Source organism: Leuciscus leuciscus (assembly GCF_965113295.1).
Source record: "Leuciscus leuciscus genome assembly, chromosome: 5".
NCBI classification, from domain to species: domain Eukaryota; kingdom Metazoa; phylum Chordata; class Actinopteri; order Cypriniformes; family Leuciscidae; genus Leuciscus; species Leuciscus leuciscus.
The window spans coordinates 32,290,965-32,307,465 of NC_138729.1; the positions used below are offsets into that span (position 1 = coordinate 32,290,965).

Sequence of the window (16,501 nt, forward strand, 5' to 3'; positions counted from 1 at the left end):
GTGGAGCACTTTTATGATGGATAGATTCACTATATGGACTTCAAAACAGAAACAGCCATTCACTGCCATTATAAAGCTTGGAAGAGCCAGGACATTTTTTTATATAACTCAGATTGTATTCGTCTGAAAGAAGAATGTCATATACACCTAAGATGACTTGAGGGTGAGTAAATCATGGGGTTATTTAAATTTTTGGGTGAACTATTCCTTTAATGCACAATCCCATATAAGGATCTGCGTGGGATGAGATTAATTATTATTACTTCTATTTGAAATCTTTCATATAAATTAATTGATGGTGCACGGTCATGGTGTATAATAAACACATGTAGTTTTTATAAGTGTAGATTCCTATTTTTTAAAGTGACCTATCAGCAACCTGCTCTTCATCTGTGCTAAGTCAGCTGCCTTCTCCACTCATCAAATTCAACCATGTCACAAAACAATACAGCTCCGATGGTGTCTTTGTGCAGGGTCAAAGAGGAACTTTGGCCAGTCAAAGTGAACATAGATCCTGTCCTGCACCACAGCTATGTGCTGAGAACACCACTTTTTAATGTTTCAGACACTTCCCCTCGGCTCACTCAGGAAGGTTGATCGGACATGAATTGCACTCCTCTCCTCGTTTCCTGTTTTTGGGGCACTATTACTGGAAAATTAGTCCAATTGCAATTCAAAAACTTCAGACTTCACTCAGTTCTTCTGCACATCTAGGAGATGATTGGTGAAGTTTGCAACCTTAAAACCTACACTAAAACAAACATAAATAAATACATTATTATTATTATAATTATTTAAAATGATCAGAATTATAATTTTAGTTTAAGACTTCATATGCAAATAGCCTGTAGGAAAGCATGGCACTTTGTGTTGGGCAAACTTTACATTCAGATAGCTGTCATAATTTAGTAAATAGATTTTGGTCATTTCTCAGTTCTTATCCCTAGACAATGCAAAAACTAAAATCTGTATGGAAAAGCAGCCTTCTGTTCTTCCATGCAGGAAGCTGAGTAAGTGAAATCTTTGACACATACCATAAACTCTTGTGTACAACTCTTACAACTGATATTGCCAGCCAAATAAGTTTTATAGAAAACAAAGAAAATCTCAAATGACAAATTATTAATAATCATTATTCCCAAAAGATTCACATATCAGTAATAAAACAGAAAAATAAATGCCTTGGTTGTTAATATATTAATAATATATTGAGCTGAAAGTCCATCAATTGTCCATCAAGTCCATCATCAGTCCATCAGTGTTGCTCTGAGGTAACTGATAGCCGTTTCATTTGTGTAGTTTTGTAGTCTACACAATTTCTTAAAAAAAAGAGAAAAAGAGAACTGCATTGACCTTTGTTAGTTTTCTCATCTCTTTTAAACCCTTTCTCCGTTTGGCAAGCTCTTATACTGTATGTCAGCAGTGTCCGTAGAGGAAGGGTAGCGAGGAAGGAAGGATGAACGAACAGAGAGCTTCATTTTTTTACTGGCTTTCATAATGTTCCATGGTTCAATGCAAAGGAAATTTGCTCATTTCTATGAAGGCTAAATGCAGGCCTATGTAAACTGTCATTTTAATAAATATTTCAGGAGAGATTACCTTATTAATTTAAAAAGAGTGTTCAATTCAAGGTTAATCAATCAGTGGTATAAGCATTATTATAAAGGTCAAGACAAGGTGCGCGCTGCGCGGTACCTGTGGGAGGCGCTCAAGTCTCCGCCAGTGTGGCACACGGTAGCGAGCGAGCAGTTTGAGGAGGAGGAGGACCGCCTGTCTGGAGAGTAAGAGTGGTTTGGGTTTTACACTCATTCAAACTGTCCACGGCGCTCATCAGCATTAATTTGAGTTTGTTATCAGTTTTTCAGGTGTGGAGTTCAAGAATGCATCATTGCGGTAAGTTACAAAGGCTCTTGCTCGGCATCCTCTAGTGTTACCTGTGGCGTTTTGATAGTTGACTGTCATTTCAGAATGTGTTGGTATTTTACTTGATGGCATTATAAAGGAAACGTTGCGATAATTTTTTTTTTTTTTTATGAAATGACTTGACGTGATTACAGGTGATTTTGAATTTGATCACGTGTCATTTAAGAGCGTCAACTTTAAATTTTTTAACAAGTGAATTCTTTAAAAAAGGAAAAGAAATCATATGAAATTTATTGAAATAAATAAATAAATTATATTACACACACACACACACACACACACACACACACACACACACACACACACACACACACACACACACACACACACAATTATGTGCTACATTTTAGTAGTCTACTACGTAGGCTAAATTATAAAAATAATTATTATAATACATATTAGTGTAGCCTAGTAAGCCTGCCTACATTTTCTCAGGTACTGAAAAATATGTGCTTTGATTACAGAATGTCACAACCAGGAAAAATTACAATCATGTTATAAATTGCCTTCCCTTGTTCATAGGTGTCATTTGCTTATGCCTTTTTTCTTTTCTTTCTTTTTTCTTTTTACATTACGTGCTAATCAGCTATTAATGTATTGGATATGTTGTGCTTTGGCTAATGGGTAACTTGCATGCTTGTGATACTGCTGAGGTGGAATTTTGCCTCTGTTTATGAACACCCTCCACTGTTGCTGAATCCTCTGTTTTAATGAAACTTAACTGTTGTGACTTTTGGGTTCATTTAAGTTACTGAACAGCCAGGGCCATGAGACCAGTCCTCATTTGAGTATCAAGAAATTATAGGAATTTAAATGTGTTCTGGTTTAAACAGTAGAATATCCCAGTCTCAGATATATGGACCTCACAAGTTCTCAAAACAGTCAGGAGGAAGTTCTAAATAAAAATAAATAAAAATAAAAAAGTTAGAATTCAGAGACCTCATTTTCTGAGCTTGTGTGGTCTTCCATCTTGTCTTATCTGGCTCATCTGGGTTAATGTGTAGATGGTCACAAGATTGTGTCTCTGAATATTCTCAGTTATTCAGGCTATCACAGAATTTCTGAAGCATCTGGGCATTCAGATGGAAAAATGTGTCCATTCTCTTGACTTATCAATGACATTTATGACTTTAATTGAGAAACTAAACAAAATCTACGAATTGGCAGGCAGAAGAAAGTTCTGTTTATTCTGGCAGAATTCTGTTGCCCTTCATAACCCATGTTTAAAAGTAACTTTTATACCTGCACTTTCACAGCAAAAAAAAAAAGTGTGAACTTTTTATCACCATTTTATTATGTGCTTGTGTGAGACAGCATGCAGATTACCTGCTTGGGTGCTTGTAAAGCAGAAAACACTCATGATTGTGTGTCATCTTGCTCAATCTTCATTATGTTTACCACTCTTATGGTTGCTGTATTACAGGCTATTTTGCACTGTATGACCCTGGATAAGCAGTAATGAGAATTATCTTACAGCCATTCTGCCACTGTTTTCCGCTCCTGATAATCAAAACTCAGCTGATAAACTGTTCATATCTCTGCCTCTGTCAGCTGTTTAGTGTCATAAAACATTACTCCTCTACCAGTTAAGAGTTTTGTCATATTACTCTTGAAATGTACTTGATTTGCCAATTACATTTTTCTGCATTCTCATTTAGTGTGTACATAATTGTGTATTTCATCCCTAAGGCATGATAGTGGTTTATTATTATTATTATTATATATTTTGTTGTTGTTGCTGCTGTTAAAGGTTCAAAATATGCTCATGGTCATATGACCTAATAAAACTTTGGGTTAGGTATAAAACCTTAATGCTTTCATGATGGCAATTTTCTTTCATCTTTGTGGACACAATTGGAAAGGACCCTGATATATTTTCTGCTCTATTTTATCATCTTGTCACTGCTTTGGGCTCCTGCTGCATTCTGATTATGTAAACTCATAAGCTTGCGCTAAATATTGGTCATGACAAATTCATGTAAGATAAGGAACAGATAATCTGAGTGCATCAGACAGATTTTCTTCTCAAATGTAAACCGGGAAAAATAATTCTGCCCCAAAACCAGTGATGAAATGAGAACATTTGGGTAATACTGAGAATCATGGGATTGGAGACATGTTTTTAGGGCTGATGAGCTGCTGGAAAAGGATTAACAGGATTTAATTGCTCAACCTTTGGTCTGCCCACCTTTGCTCTCTTGCTTTCTTTTTCCTCTTTCTGCTGAAAAATACGCAGCTAAACATTGTTGGCTGCTCATAAGGTATGTCTTTCAGACCATTTGATCATTTTTATCTTTCCTTCGTTGAATGAGACACCGTTTCAGTTTAACTGATTGATATGTGGAGATGTTTATCCATCTGTTGGGGAATCTTGTATGAGTGGTGTGACTCTGTATCTTATGGTTGAGATGAGCAGCCTTTCCTTCAGTCTCTGAAATGAGTTCATGATGTTTACTTCATTATCCATTTTGTTTCTAAAGCTGACGTATTTTGGTTTGTTGATTTGAAAGTAGGCTACTTTATTGGTCCCATGTTTAAATCAGGGAATTTGTTAAAATGTGGAGATTAGGCATAGAAATGAAGTGAGGGATTACTTTGTGAATTTTTCCCCCCCCCTGTATTTCAGGAATGGAAAACTTTTGCCTACGAAGCAGGAAGTGTTTTTTTGCTTATGCCGTTTCCTCTCCTTCCTCTGCCTTTGTCACTAACAGAATTTATGGCCCAAGTTAAATTAGTTGGCAGAGTTTTAAGTTTCTTGATGTGTATGTGATGCCTTCTTAAAACGATTTAGTTGCTTGTAGATGTAGACACATGGTTCTTGTTAAATATGAAAACTAAGCAAAAAACAACTGTTCCTGTGACTAAGCATCATGAATAAAATAAATACTGGGCACATCATATTTCAATGATCAATTTCATTTGTTAACTCTTTTTTTTTTTTTTTTTTTTTTTTGGTCCAGGCGCAGTGCTGAGAATGTGTGCTTGCTGAATATCCTACCTCCGTCTGTCCCCTTGTTTTTTTTTTGTCTCTCGGCCTGGTTTTGTCCCATCTTTCGCTTCCATTCTTCTGTAACGAAGCACCCATCATGTCGCAACCACCTGATGCTGAGCCAATTACTGTGGTACTAGCAGAACCAGCATCAACCACTGAGCCAACATCTGCAACACCCACTGCACCCGTGACTAGAACTTCATTCTGGAGGGAAAGGAGAAAAAGTACAGTCTGGCCGCCTCTTATTAAAAAAATAAAAAAAATAATTTAAATGCGGTTGTTGCCTACAACATGCGTATGCGGTAATGCATGCTTATCCTGTTCCTCCACAGTCCCAGAGAAGACAGACGAGTTCCTGCTCGCCAGGTTTCAGGGTGATGGAGTGAGATATAAAGCCAAGCTTATTGGCGTGGATGATGTCCCAGAAGCAAGAGGGGATAAAATGTGTCAGGATTCCATGATGAAACTAAAGGTGCATATTCAAGATGACTTTATTTCTGTTGTTATATGAGAATAAGTCCTTTAGATCTTAGTGTATTTTTAATGGCTTTCTTTTAAACTGATGATATTTAATAGTAGCAGGGTTGGGTGTGCACAGTGTGACGACAGAATATTATTATATTCTGTTAATGTTGCAGTTATTGTTGGAAGGAACTGTACTTGGCTTTTGTTTATGTACAGGGCATGGCAATAGCTGCTCGTTCTCAAGGCAAGCACAAGCAAAGAATATGGGTGAACATCTCTCTAACAGGAATCAAAATTGTTGATGAGAGAACTGGGGTGAGTAGTTTTGTCAATATCAATCAATAATCAATACTTAAGTTGATTTGTGAAAGTAATTACTGCCTTGTCATGTCATAAAAATCTCCAATGACTTTATAGCATGCTCTGTCATATCTCTCACTCTCTCTCACTCAGGTGATTGAGCATGAACATGTAGTGAATAAGATCTCTTTCATTGCTCGTGATGTCACTGATAACCGGGCCTTTGGATATGTTTGTGGGGCAGAGGGACAGCACCAGTTTTTTGCTGTTAAAACATCTCAGCAGGCCAGTGTTCATTCTTCAAACACAAAATTCATTATAAAATGTATATATTATAAATGTATAATTATATATATATATATATATATATATATATATATATATATATATATATATATATATATATATATATATATATATATATATATATATATATATATATGGAGGGTGACATTTGAAATCTGGGGTAAAGAGTCATTAATTTGCCATTATTTTTGGTGTCACTTACAAAAGACAAAATAATTATTTATTTTTTTACAATGTGGATGGAATGTTATCCACAGTGTAAGCAGAGCACTCATGTATTCTTCTGTTGTCGATTCCTCTCTTACAGGCTGAGTCTCTGGTTATTGATTTGAAGGATCTGTTTCAACTAATCTTCAATATGAAGAAGAAAGAGCAGGAGGCTGCACTGACGGTGATGTGACTATAATTTACTTTAAAAGGAATTTATTAGATAAAAATACTTTATTTAGAGTTTAAAATGAGGAACGAGTTTGGTATTACTGTACATATTTCATGCAGGAAGATTGTAGGCTTGTCTAGAGATGTGTATGTTGGTAAGCTAAGCTATTGTGAGTACTCAAGACTTTTTTTTTTCTTTTTTTTTTAACATAATAACAGCTCTCAATAGTTGACTGCTTTTCAAATTGAATATGCAGATTTTCATAAACTGTGGTTTTGAAAAAAACATGTCTTCATAAACATTTTTTAACCGGTTTTCCTATTGTTAGATTAATTTTATTGACCGAAACCTTTACTACTTTGCAGGGTGAAGGAAATGGCACTGTGATTGAGGTGAGTGTAAACCATTTTTGGGCAGTATTTTATTTTAATGTAATCTTTCATTCATGTCTTAAAGGGTTTTTTCACCCAAAAATTATAATTCTGTCATTAATTACTTGCCCTCATGACGTTCCAAACCTGTAAGACCTTCGTTCATCTTTGAAACTCTTAAAGGTACAACATGTAAGAATTTTGCATTAAAATATCCCAAAATCTCAAGGCCAGTGTTATATATTTTAAGTAGATTACTTACAATATCCCAAATGTTTCCAACTATTTTTAAATAATGAGAAAATTGCGATTTTTAACCAAGGAAACGGGGCGTTAGAGCAGGGGGGAGCTGGGAGTCGCCAGTCAATTGCGTCATATCCGCGTTACCCTCGGTTTCCGCTCGTACTGCGTGGAGTCCTGGACAAATGCGGAAGTTGTAGGCCTAGTTGTAGCGTCTATCAAGCAACAAACGTTAGCTTGTTTCGTGCAGTCGTTATGGAACACAATTATTATTTACTGATTGCAGCTGGTTCTGTCGACAAAGCATGCTTAATTTTTATATTTTCCAAATGTAGCATTCGGTAATAGTTATGTTTATGCAAGGAAAGTATTATTGTTTTAGGTTTGTGTTTAGTTTATTGACATGGTTTATCACGTCTGGTGTTTATGGCCATGTAAATAAATATAGCATGTGTTATACATAAAAGATTAATCAGTATTTTGGCAAATGATGTGGGCATGTTCGAATGTACTTTTACAACAATTGTTTAGAACACGTAAAACTGCGCAGCGTTATCACAACAATGAATTCGACAAATACAGTAACATCTATGATAACCAATTTAGTATTAAACCTTACTTTTCTTGCTGTTAATTCATTTTAATGAAATAAAAGTGTGATGAGGTTCAAGAGTCAGGAAGAAGACGGTTCGTCATTTGCACTTGACCTACTTACGTCCCGCTCGTCTTGTTTCTATCTCTCCCGTTACAGACCGCGCTGATCCACGCCCCCCCCCCCCCCCTCGCCACAAAAAGCATGTCATTAAACGCAACATTTATAAAAATAGAACATCCATGAACATGATTTTTCAATTCCCGTCTGACTGATTTACATCCACGGTGGAGTTGAAAACAACAGTTCCCATCATTCTACGCTCCTTTACATCGTCATCAAGCTACGCCGTTGTTGTTGTTTGGAATGTAGCGCCCTCTAGCGGCAGAAAATGTTGCATATTGTACCTTTTAATGAAGATATTTTTGATGAAATCTAAGAGCTTTCTGTCCCTCCATCGACCGCAACGTCACAGTAACTTTCAAGGCCCAGAAAGGTAGTAAAAACATTCAACAATCTCATCTCTTCTCGTCAGATCGTTGGCTCATTGATGGCCGACGCTGGTCAGCATCACACACATGACCAGCGCCGGCCAATAGTGAGCCTACATTCTGACGTAGAACCCAGAAGCGCTGCACTGTTTACACTACGTCAACAGAGTAGGAGAATGACGTGGAAGAGATTATTCAACAATGTCGTTATTTTGGGGGTTTTTTGCGCACAAAAAGTATTCTCTTCGCTTAATAATATTACGGTTGAACCACTGTAGTTACATGGACTATTTTAACGATGTTTGTACGACCTTTCTGGGCCTTGAGTAGCAATGATTTTGCTGTCAATGGAGGGACAGAAAGCTCTCAGATTTCATCAAATGTCTTCATTTGTGTCTTGAAGATGAACGAAGGTCTTGCGGGTTTGATGAGTGAGGGTGAGTAATTAATGACAGAATTTTCATTTTTGGGTGAAATAACCCTTTAATGTTTTGTCATCAGAATGGTGGTGATGCTTTACTCACCCTGGATGGCCAAGAAAATGCTATAAAAGTAAGTGCTTGCAACCTCATACAAAATGGCAATTTCATACAAATTAGATAAAAAAAAAAAAAATGAAATAAAAACTCCAAATGGACCTTGGAATCCTCAGAAAATAACCTAGAGGTGCCATGTTTTGTGTGTTATTCTCAGACCGTAGAGCAGATGGACCTGTTTGGCAATATGTCCACTCCACCTGACATTCACTCTCCTACGGTAATGACCCTACAGTATACATTTTGCAGTGGATCTGCTGTTGACATGTTTTAAGTGGTTTATTAAATAATTCCTTTTAGAAATATACCCAGACTTTGGAATGAGCAAAGATTTTGCCTCGATACATGTGTCTAGATTTCTTGTCTTTCTTCCCTAGACATAATTTTCTGTCCTTTGAGTTCTTAACATACTAAAGTCTTTGCCAGTATCTTCTGTTAACATCTACCAAAGTCATCCATCAGCCCTCTTTTCTCATTTAAGGGTCTCAAGCATTTGCTTTTTCATGACCAAATACTTTTTCACTGCTAAAAATGCTTTTGGGAAAGTCCCATTGGCCAGTAGATGGCAGCCAAACCCATAAAATGGGAAAAGAGCTCTTCAATTACTGGTGTTTAAGATGCTTCCTATGGAAACTTTCATGTTATATGATGCTATAACTACCTGACTATTTTCTTTCAGTATGTTTCATAGTCTACCTCACATCTTTTTTTCTTTTCTTCTAAAACCAGCCTGAGAGTGTTCTGCTGCTTGACTTTGCTGTTGTGATTTATGGCAATCAAGAAAATCCTTTCATCTGCTACCCAACTCCTCTCTGCAATAAATCAGATGACAAACCGGTTTCATTCACATCAGATCTTTTCCCAACTCCTAGTTCTGATCCCTTCAGTGATGATCCCTTTTCTCCCGTGAATGATTTCACACAATCAGATTCCATGTTTTCTTCCAATAACAAGTCAGATCTTTCTAGTTTCCTCTTAAACGGGCCAGACTTGCAGCAAAGCCTGAGTAAAGACTCCTCTTCACACAGTCAGCAGTTTAATGGACTGTCCAGGGCCCAGTTGTCCCATGAAAGTCAAAATGCACAATTAAAGCAGCTTCCTTTAAACAATCTGAACAGTTACCACAATTCCCTCTTTAGCCAGAATCCTTTTTTGAGTACCTCAATGTATAACCCATCTATTTTGAATGGGGTATCCAAATCAGGTCCTCCTCTCTTGTGTAATGAATCAAGTGAATCAAGTAAATCAGTGGCATTGTTTCAAACCATCACGCCACCTTCTGTTCAAAATGGAGGCTTGATGGTCCTTTGCCCCCCACCCCAAAGTTTGAAGTCTGGATGCATGCGGAGGAGAGGGAAGGTGAACATGTGGCAAGAGAAACCCCCTACAAAGCTCTCTGTCTGTATTCCTTCACATACCATTGATGAGGGAAACTATAAGGACTGTGCTGTATCGCATAAATGACGATACATTTAAATGTAATCAATATTTTTAAAAAGTATGCTTCCTGTACTTAAATGTAAAGATGTTCATGTTGTCTAAATGCACTGAGGCTTGAGAAAGAATGGATGTTTAAATGATTGATTTAAAAAAAGTCCTTGTAGTCTGTCTCATATAACTCACTCACATCGACTTTTTTTTGGCACGTTGGAAAAATTGGATGGAAACTGTCACATTATTAACTTGTGTTGAGGGACATGGCATTGTTGTCCATGTGTCTTAAATTGATTATATACTTTTTGCTGATAAGGAAAGCTACCAAGTTTTATGCTAATAGACTGGTCCTTTTTCTCTACTCAACTGTAGAAGCTAGATGCATCCATACAAAATGGTTCATTTTTAAAGTTGTTCTTTCAAACATAATTCAATTGTGGATGTACACAATGTCATGAGAATCCCTGAAAGCAATACTATGACTAACTGCATGCTTTGTACCTTAGTTTAATTGTGCAGGGGAAAAATTTGTTCAAGTAAACCATCTACAGATATACTGTGTATGTGTATCAAACTTAGCTGCACCATTTTAAACAACATTGTTCCTCCACAGTCACCTGGAAATGACATGTTTGGAGCTGAACTCTTTGCTCCACCAACCCAGGAGTCTCAGTCCTCGAATCAGAATTCATCCATTCCAGCGGACTTATTCAACACCACACCTTCCTCCACCATCAATGCTCTTGGTATAATGCATGCTTCACTAGTATAACTGAATTGGCTGATCTCATAATTACTTTTTTTTCTTTTTTTTTTACTTCAGTTTTTTTTCCTGTATGAAGACCTATTTATACTGTGTGAGGGGAAAACTATCAAGTGTGATATGGAGACAATGGTTTTGTTAAAACTAAATTTGCATTTATAGTGTAAATGAATATACAGTAGGAGCATAATTGAGATGTAATTTTTTTAATGTTGATTTGAAATTTTTTTTTCTCTCTCTCTCTCTCTCTTTAGGTTCATTGTCTCTGGGCCCTACTTCTGTCACTCAAACTCCTGGGACAGCTCCATCTCCATGGGGTCAAACACCCACAATGTTTCCTCCTCAGAGTGGTTTTCCTCAAGTAACGGTTCCAGGGCAACCAAATCCTTTTCCTCAACCATCTGCTTTTGGAGGCCTGCCTGCACCTGCATGGGGGCAGCAAGGAGCTTTGCCTTTTGGCCCATCAGCTGCCTCACAAGCCTGGGGTCAACCGGCAACCGCAGCACCTGTTGGGGCCTGGCCCACCGCTGGTCCTGTGGCCAGTCCTTTCCAAGCAAACCAATTTGCTTCCATGATGCCTCCTAATTCAATAATGGGTATGCAGCAGGGTGCAGTTGTTCCTCCTCGACCTCCACCACGTCCTCCGGTGAAAGAAGAACCCCAAGTGGTCAAAAGTGCCTTTACAGCTTTGGACCCCCTTGGGGAGAAAGAGAAGAAGACTGGAAAAGACATGTTCAAAAATTTCCAGATGGTTAAGCCCCAGAAAGCAGAACAAGAACCTGGTCCAAACACCAATGGCTCATTTGACCAGTACTTTTCCAGTAAGGTTGGCCTGGCTCAGGAGGTGGCAGATCATGATGACTTTGACATAAACCAAATCTCCGTTAACTCAAATGGTACACATTTAATTATTAGCTGCTACTTGTGATTAAGACATGCAGCATAGCGATTTTGATAGTTTTGATCATTAGTTCCCCATCTTGTGTCCAGGGACTTCCAAACTTGCTCCCCAGCAGTCCCCTGCAACTGTTGCTGGTCTGACCCCGGTCCCAGCCGCAGGGCTTTTGGATGCTGCCTTCACTCCTAATCTAGTCCCTGCAGGCTCAAATCTTTTTGATGACACTTTTGGAACTAACCCTTTTGGAGCACCACCTATGAATACAGTATGTGCAGGTTTCCCTTTTTAATTTTTTTATAATGTTAAACACTGACCATGTGTTTATACTGTTTTTGGAATTGCAAATTTGTTGATTTAATTTTTTTACATTTATTTATTTTGTGTATGAGTTTTGTTGTCTTATTTTTTTTATTATATTTTTCATAGAGCACTCCAGCCACTCAGACTGCTGCCCTTGCAGATGCTTTTGGGGACCCGTTTGGGGGAAATCCTTTTGCCTGAGAAACTTTAGCACTGCTGGTACACAACTATAAATATTTCTTAATGTTTGGCTATACATAGATCACATTTCTTAGAGATTTCAAATGTTGTCAATGCATTGCAAGGCTTTGTTTTATTGACATAAATTAATGCACTGAAATAATTCGCTGTTCATATTTATTTCAGTACACTCCCACTGATCCAGTGCTGCTGAGCCAGAGAAACACACGCACTGTAGAGTTGCTATCAGCATTCTACTACATTGAAAAGAAATGTACTCATGAAAACCTTTTTCTTGTATTCTGTTCGCATTCCCACTGTATATCTGATGTAGCCTCACTTTCTGTGCCTTCCTAACTGAACACAGATCAGCCCATTTCAATTTCAAGTCACTCATGAAATAAGATGCACAGTGAAGTAGCTGAAGTAGGGTTCTTCTGTAGAGTGTAATGGAGAAGGAGAGAGAATAAAAGATGATCATGTTTGTGTAAATGATTTTTCTCTATGCAATTATCCTGAGCATTTATGACGAAGTAAATATGCTTAATCCTAATGATTTTTCATTAAAGAAAGTGAATGAATATCTGGCTTTGTTTTGTTTTTCCCCTGTGTTTAAAACCCTTAAAGTAATAGTTTAGCTTCTTGCTTAATTTAGCATCAGGAAGGAGAAACTGAGCAATTATCAGTGTTATTTAATGTATAATGGCTCTAAATGTTGTTTACAGGACTGACAGGAATTCTCTAGAGCTTTGATAAAGACTGTGTAAGTACATACTATTGTACAACAGTGTTTGTTACCATGGTAAAAGAAAAAGCACTAAGATGTGACCAGACTACAGAGGCCATAATGAAACAACACTATTGCCAGTGTGCCCATTGTCATGTGCCAAGAATTTGCCATTACCCCTTTAGTTCTATTAATACAGACAGGATGGCATCATTCTGTGTATGTCAGATTGTAACAGAGGTGAAAGATTTGTCAAGCCTCTTTGTTGACTTTTGGAACTGGATAATTTGGGATGAATGTTTAATAGACAAGAACAGTATAAAAGAAGTGTGTGACAACTTTCTGTAGCTTTTCGCAAGTCTGCATATCAGATTTACTTTTGCTATATCAGAATAAGATATTCAAAGCTCCAAAACAAAGTGTTTAGAAATTAAGTTTAAAGATGCCTCGTCCTTTGTTTCACCGTAATGGTTGCTGGGACCCTCTTCAGGAGGGAACACAAAAAAAGCTTTTCAACCAAAACACCGACCTCCCCTGTTTCCTTGAGCCTGATGAGGTTAGCTGGATAGATTCAGCCAGGAAAAGATTAGGGACATCGACCTGGACAGGATCTATGCGTTTACCTCTCTTCAGCTCTTTGTGCATGGAGATTCCTCCTAAATCATGTCTTGGACGTGAAGGACGGGATTCTGAATCTGTGTGTGAACAAATGAAAGGACAGCAAAACTGGAAAGTCTGTCTAGATGTCAGTCCATTTTCTCCAGAGGAGATAAGCATCAAAACCAAGGAGGGATATTTGGAGATAATGGGTATGATGACCTTGATATGTCTGTCTTTGGTCTATTTATAATGCACTGCATATTTTGTTACACGCTAAAACGTTGAACTATGATTTACTAAATTTTTTTGGTGAAACATTTTTACACTCAAAAACATTTGAGTACATTTTAAAGCTGTGAAATCAATTAAATATACTGTATGAATTAAGTAAATGTAAGTAAAAAAATTAAGTAAATTGAGTTACTGCATCTGGTACACTGGTAACAAATACAATTGAGTAGAACTAATTTAACATTTAAACATTTAAAAACAATATGTATGAGTAATATTTACTGTTTTTTATTAATGAGTAATGTTAAAAAAAAAAAAATTTCCTCTAAACCTTTGTAAAATAGTATTCCATACAACCACCAGTAGGCTATACATGACATTTGCCTTTATTGTCGATGATGAGTATGCAATACAGCCTATTTTACACTGTTTTAACATGTATACAATATTGCCTACATTTAAACTAATTTAACAAACATTTTAGAAGTAAAAAATAAACAGTTAAACATTCAGGTAGCCTAATTCAAGTGTAATCAACCAGTCTGTTATTCAATTTCCACCGGATCAGTGCTGGTTCTCGTGCCGGAGACGGACTCGTGCTCTGCGGGTGAACTTCTAACTTCAGACCGCCGTCCTGCGTTTAACTCAAAGCCGAAAGATACTGTAGGCGACTGACTCCATAACCTGCCAATAAACAAACAGTGCACAGTTCTGAGGGCATTTTATCATCCAAATTAATTATTCATTATTATTAGGAATAAAATCATGTGCTTTATGCAAGGAATTTCAAACACTCGAAAAGACAGGCTCGTTTAGGTGTCACATTACGCCTCTGTATGTTGTTTTGCATTAAATAAAATGATTTAAAGCACAGTTATGATTTTATAGATAAAATAAAACATACACAAACCTGAATTTCACAGAGGAAATGCACCAATTCTGTGACGCTGAGAAGAGAGAACTGTTCTGGACTGGAGAGAATTAAAACAGCTCGCGATCACTCAACCGTTGAGTTGTCATCACGTCAGAGGGTGGGGGAGGGGTGCATTGTTTTAATTGAGTAAACTTACTCAATTTCTTAAGAGTGTGTTAAATATATGAATAATATTGATTTGAATTAAGTAATATTTTTGTTTCTTGAAACAGATCAGTTTAATTCTCCATTCTCAAATATTTTGATAGAAATTTCACAAATATATTAAGTGTATTATAAATAAATAATTGGTTGGTCAAATACAAAATTATTTTAGTGAAAAAAACTTAAATATAACTGTACATTTGAGATCAAATTAACTGTTGCATTTTTAGTCAATTATTTTGGTATGTTTAACTCAAACAATCAAGTAAACGATATTCAGAGATTTTATTAAGTTAATAAAGTTCAATATTACTGTAATATTTACTAAGCCACAGAATTATTTTTTAGACTAAAAATAGCACATTCAACAACCACATTCTGCAAATCACATTTCATTCAGATGGGATAGGCATGTTCTTTAATATCTGTTTTCATTCATAGGTAATCACGAGGAAAGGCATGATAATCACAGATTGATCTCAAGAAGCTTTACAAGAAAATACAAGTAAGGGAGCTTTTGTTTTATTTATTTTGTTGTTGATTTGTGTTCTCATGCTAACTCATACTGTATTTTAAAATGAAAAGAATTACAAAAATTATTTCTCCAAGCTGAACCTAACCGGAAATTATGCTGTTTTTAATACTGTATTTTTGCATCACATAATTCAGCTTTACATAATGTAGGGTGTTACTCCATCATTACTCATGGCTGGTTTCATTTTCCTTGTGTTATTCATTAGGCTTCCAGCTGACTTAGACCTAAAACTGATCAAGTCCATGCTGTCTCCAGATGGTATTCTCTCAGTTGAGGTCCCATTACCTGGCTCTAACACCAGTCTTCCTGGAGAGACTGTCATCCCTATTCACATGACGGACAAGCAGTTGCCTGCAAAGTAGTAACTTAGTTACTGGTTCATATGCCCAATAAAAGTATTGAATGTGTTTTCCTAACTTTTTGTTTTTGATGGTTAACCAAGCATTTGTAAATACTGGTGTTGCAAGATAATATTTATCATATTTTGAACCATTACCAAATGACAAACATTACTGTGTGTGCAGACAGTAACTGGCTAAATAGATAAGTTACTTTGGTTTAAATTATTTGACCATTATGCAATACATAATTTGTGCTTCATATGAATTATTCTAAGATCATCAATCCTATTACCAGTAAGTACTGACAGACTAAAGAGAGATCAGACCAGTTCACTCTTTTTCAGGCTGGAATAAAAACATTTGAAAAGGGTTTCATACTGAGGCTGGTGTCATAATGCCAGGACAATCGGTCTGATTTTGAGAGACCGTTTTACTAAATGTGTAACAATAAAAAAATACAATCATGTAAATATATGAAATGGTGATCTCAAATCAATAATTAGGTTAGCATAACTAACTCTCAGCATCATGCAGCCGATTAGAGCTTCATGTCACATCCTATAGATGGTGCTATTTAAAGTCATAGAGTTCACACCAGATTCTGTGTACTGAACTTCCCACAAGCACACTGCTTGTGCAGCAGGTCGTGGCAGTTGTGAAACCCAAAGCTTTCCTTCTTTGGTCCTTCTTGGAGATGATCAAAAGTACGGAGAGAGGTTTCTTCTTACCTTGACTATTTTTGGATGTGTTCCATAGCTTTCATCACATTGGTCAGGAGCAGTAATCACGTGACATGTCTCAGTTACACTATTCATGGTA

General features: G+C 36.8%; 3 protein-coding genes and 1 long non-coding RNA gene across 7 annotated transcripts; 3 read left to right on the top strand and 1 right to left on the bottom strand.

Annotated features, from left to right (window-relative positions):
- The first annotated feature begins 1,692 nt into the window (after positions 1-1,692).
- On the top strand, positions 1,693-12,751 carry dab2 (DAB adaptor protein 2). Of its 4 annotated transcripts, XM_082170599.1 has the most exons (15): positions 1,693-1,781; positions 1,858-1,893; positions 4,884-5,139; positions 5,248-5,387; positions 5,597-5,695; positions 5,834-5,965; positions 6,294-6,377; positions 6,731-6,757; positions 8,561-8,611; positions 8,753-8,815; positions 10,643-10,775; positions 11,047-11,688; positions 11,783-11,955; positions 12,117-12,209; positions 12,357-12,751. In XM_082170599.1, the coding sequence occupies exons 3-14, from the start codon at positions 5,010-5,012 to the stop codon at positions 12,189-12,191; spliced, it is 1,749 nt and encodes a 582-aa protein (XP_082026725.1). In that variant the 5' UTR covers positions 1,693-1,781; positions 1,858-1,893; positions 4,884-5,009; the 3' UTR covers positions 12,192-12,209; positions 12,357-12,751. The 4 variants fall into 4 exon arrangements, with proteins under 4 accessions (XP_082026725.1, XP_082026724.1, XP_082026727.1 ...); XM_082170598.1 differs by having other exon boundaries at positions 1,736-1,893; XM_082170601.1 differs by having other exon boundaries at positions 1,736-1,893; positions 11,095-11,688.
- LOC309500131 (uncharacterized protein) lies at positions 9,319-10,634 on the top strand (the record flags this gene model as incomplete). Its single annotated transcript, XM_082171696.1, has 1 exon — positions 9,319-10,634. A coding segment is annotated over one exon (741 nt), but the record flags the coding sequence as incomplete, so codon positions are not given.
- Positions 12,752-13,254: 503 nt separating the features above from the next.
- hspb15 (heat shock protein, alpha-crystallin-related, b15) lies at positions 13,255-16,022 on the top strand. Its single transcript, XM_082170609.1, has 3 exons — positions 13,255-13,706; positions 15,248-15,311; positions 15,547-16,022. The coding sequence occupies exons 1-3, from the start codon at positions 13,340-13,342 to the stop codon at positions 15,701-15,703; spliced, it is 588 nt and encodes a 195-aa protein (XP_082026735.1). The 5' UTR covers positions 13,255-13,339; the 3' UTR covers positions 15,704-16,022.
- Positions 14,097-15,220, bottom strand: LOC309499383. The gene is made up of 2 exons (XR_014206227.1): positions 14,639-15,220; positions 14,097-14,412 (listed from the first exon to the last, which is right to left on the bottom strand). It is a non-coding gene; the product is annotated as an uncharacterized lncRNA (long non-coding RNA).
- Positions 16,023-16,501: the final 479 nt, after the last annotated feature.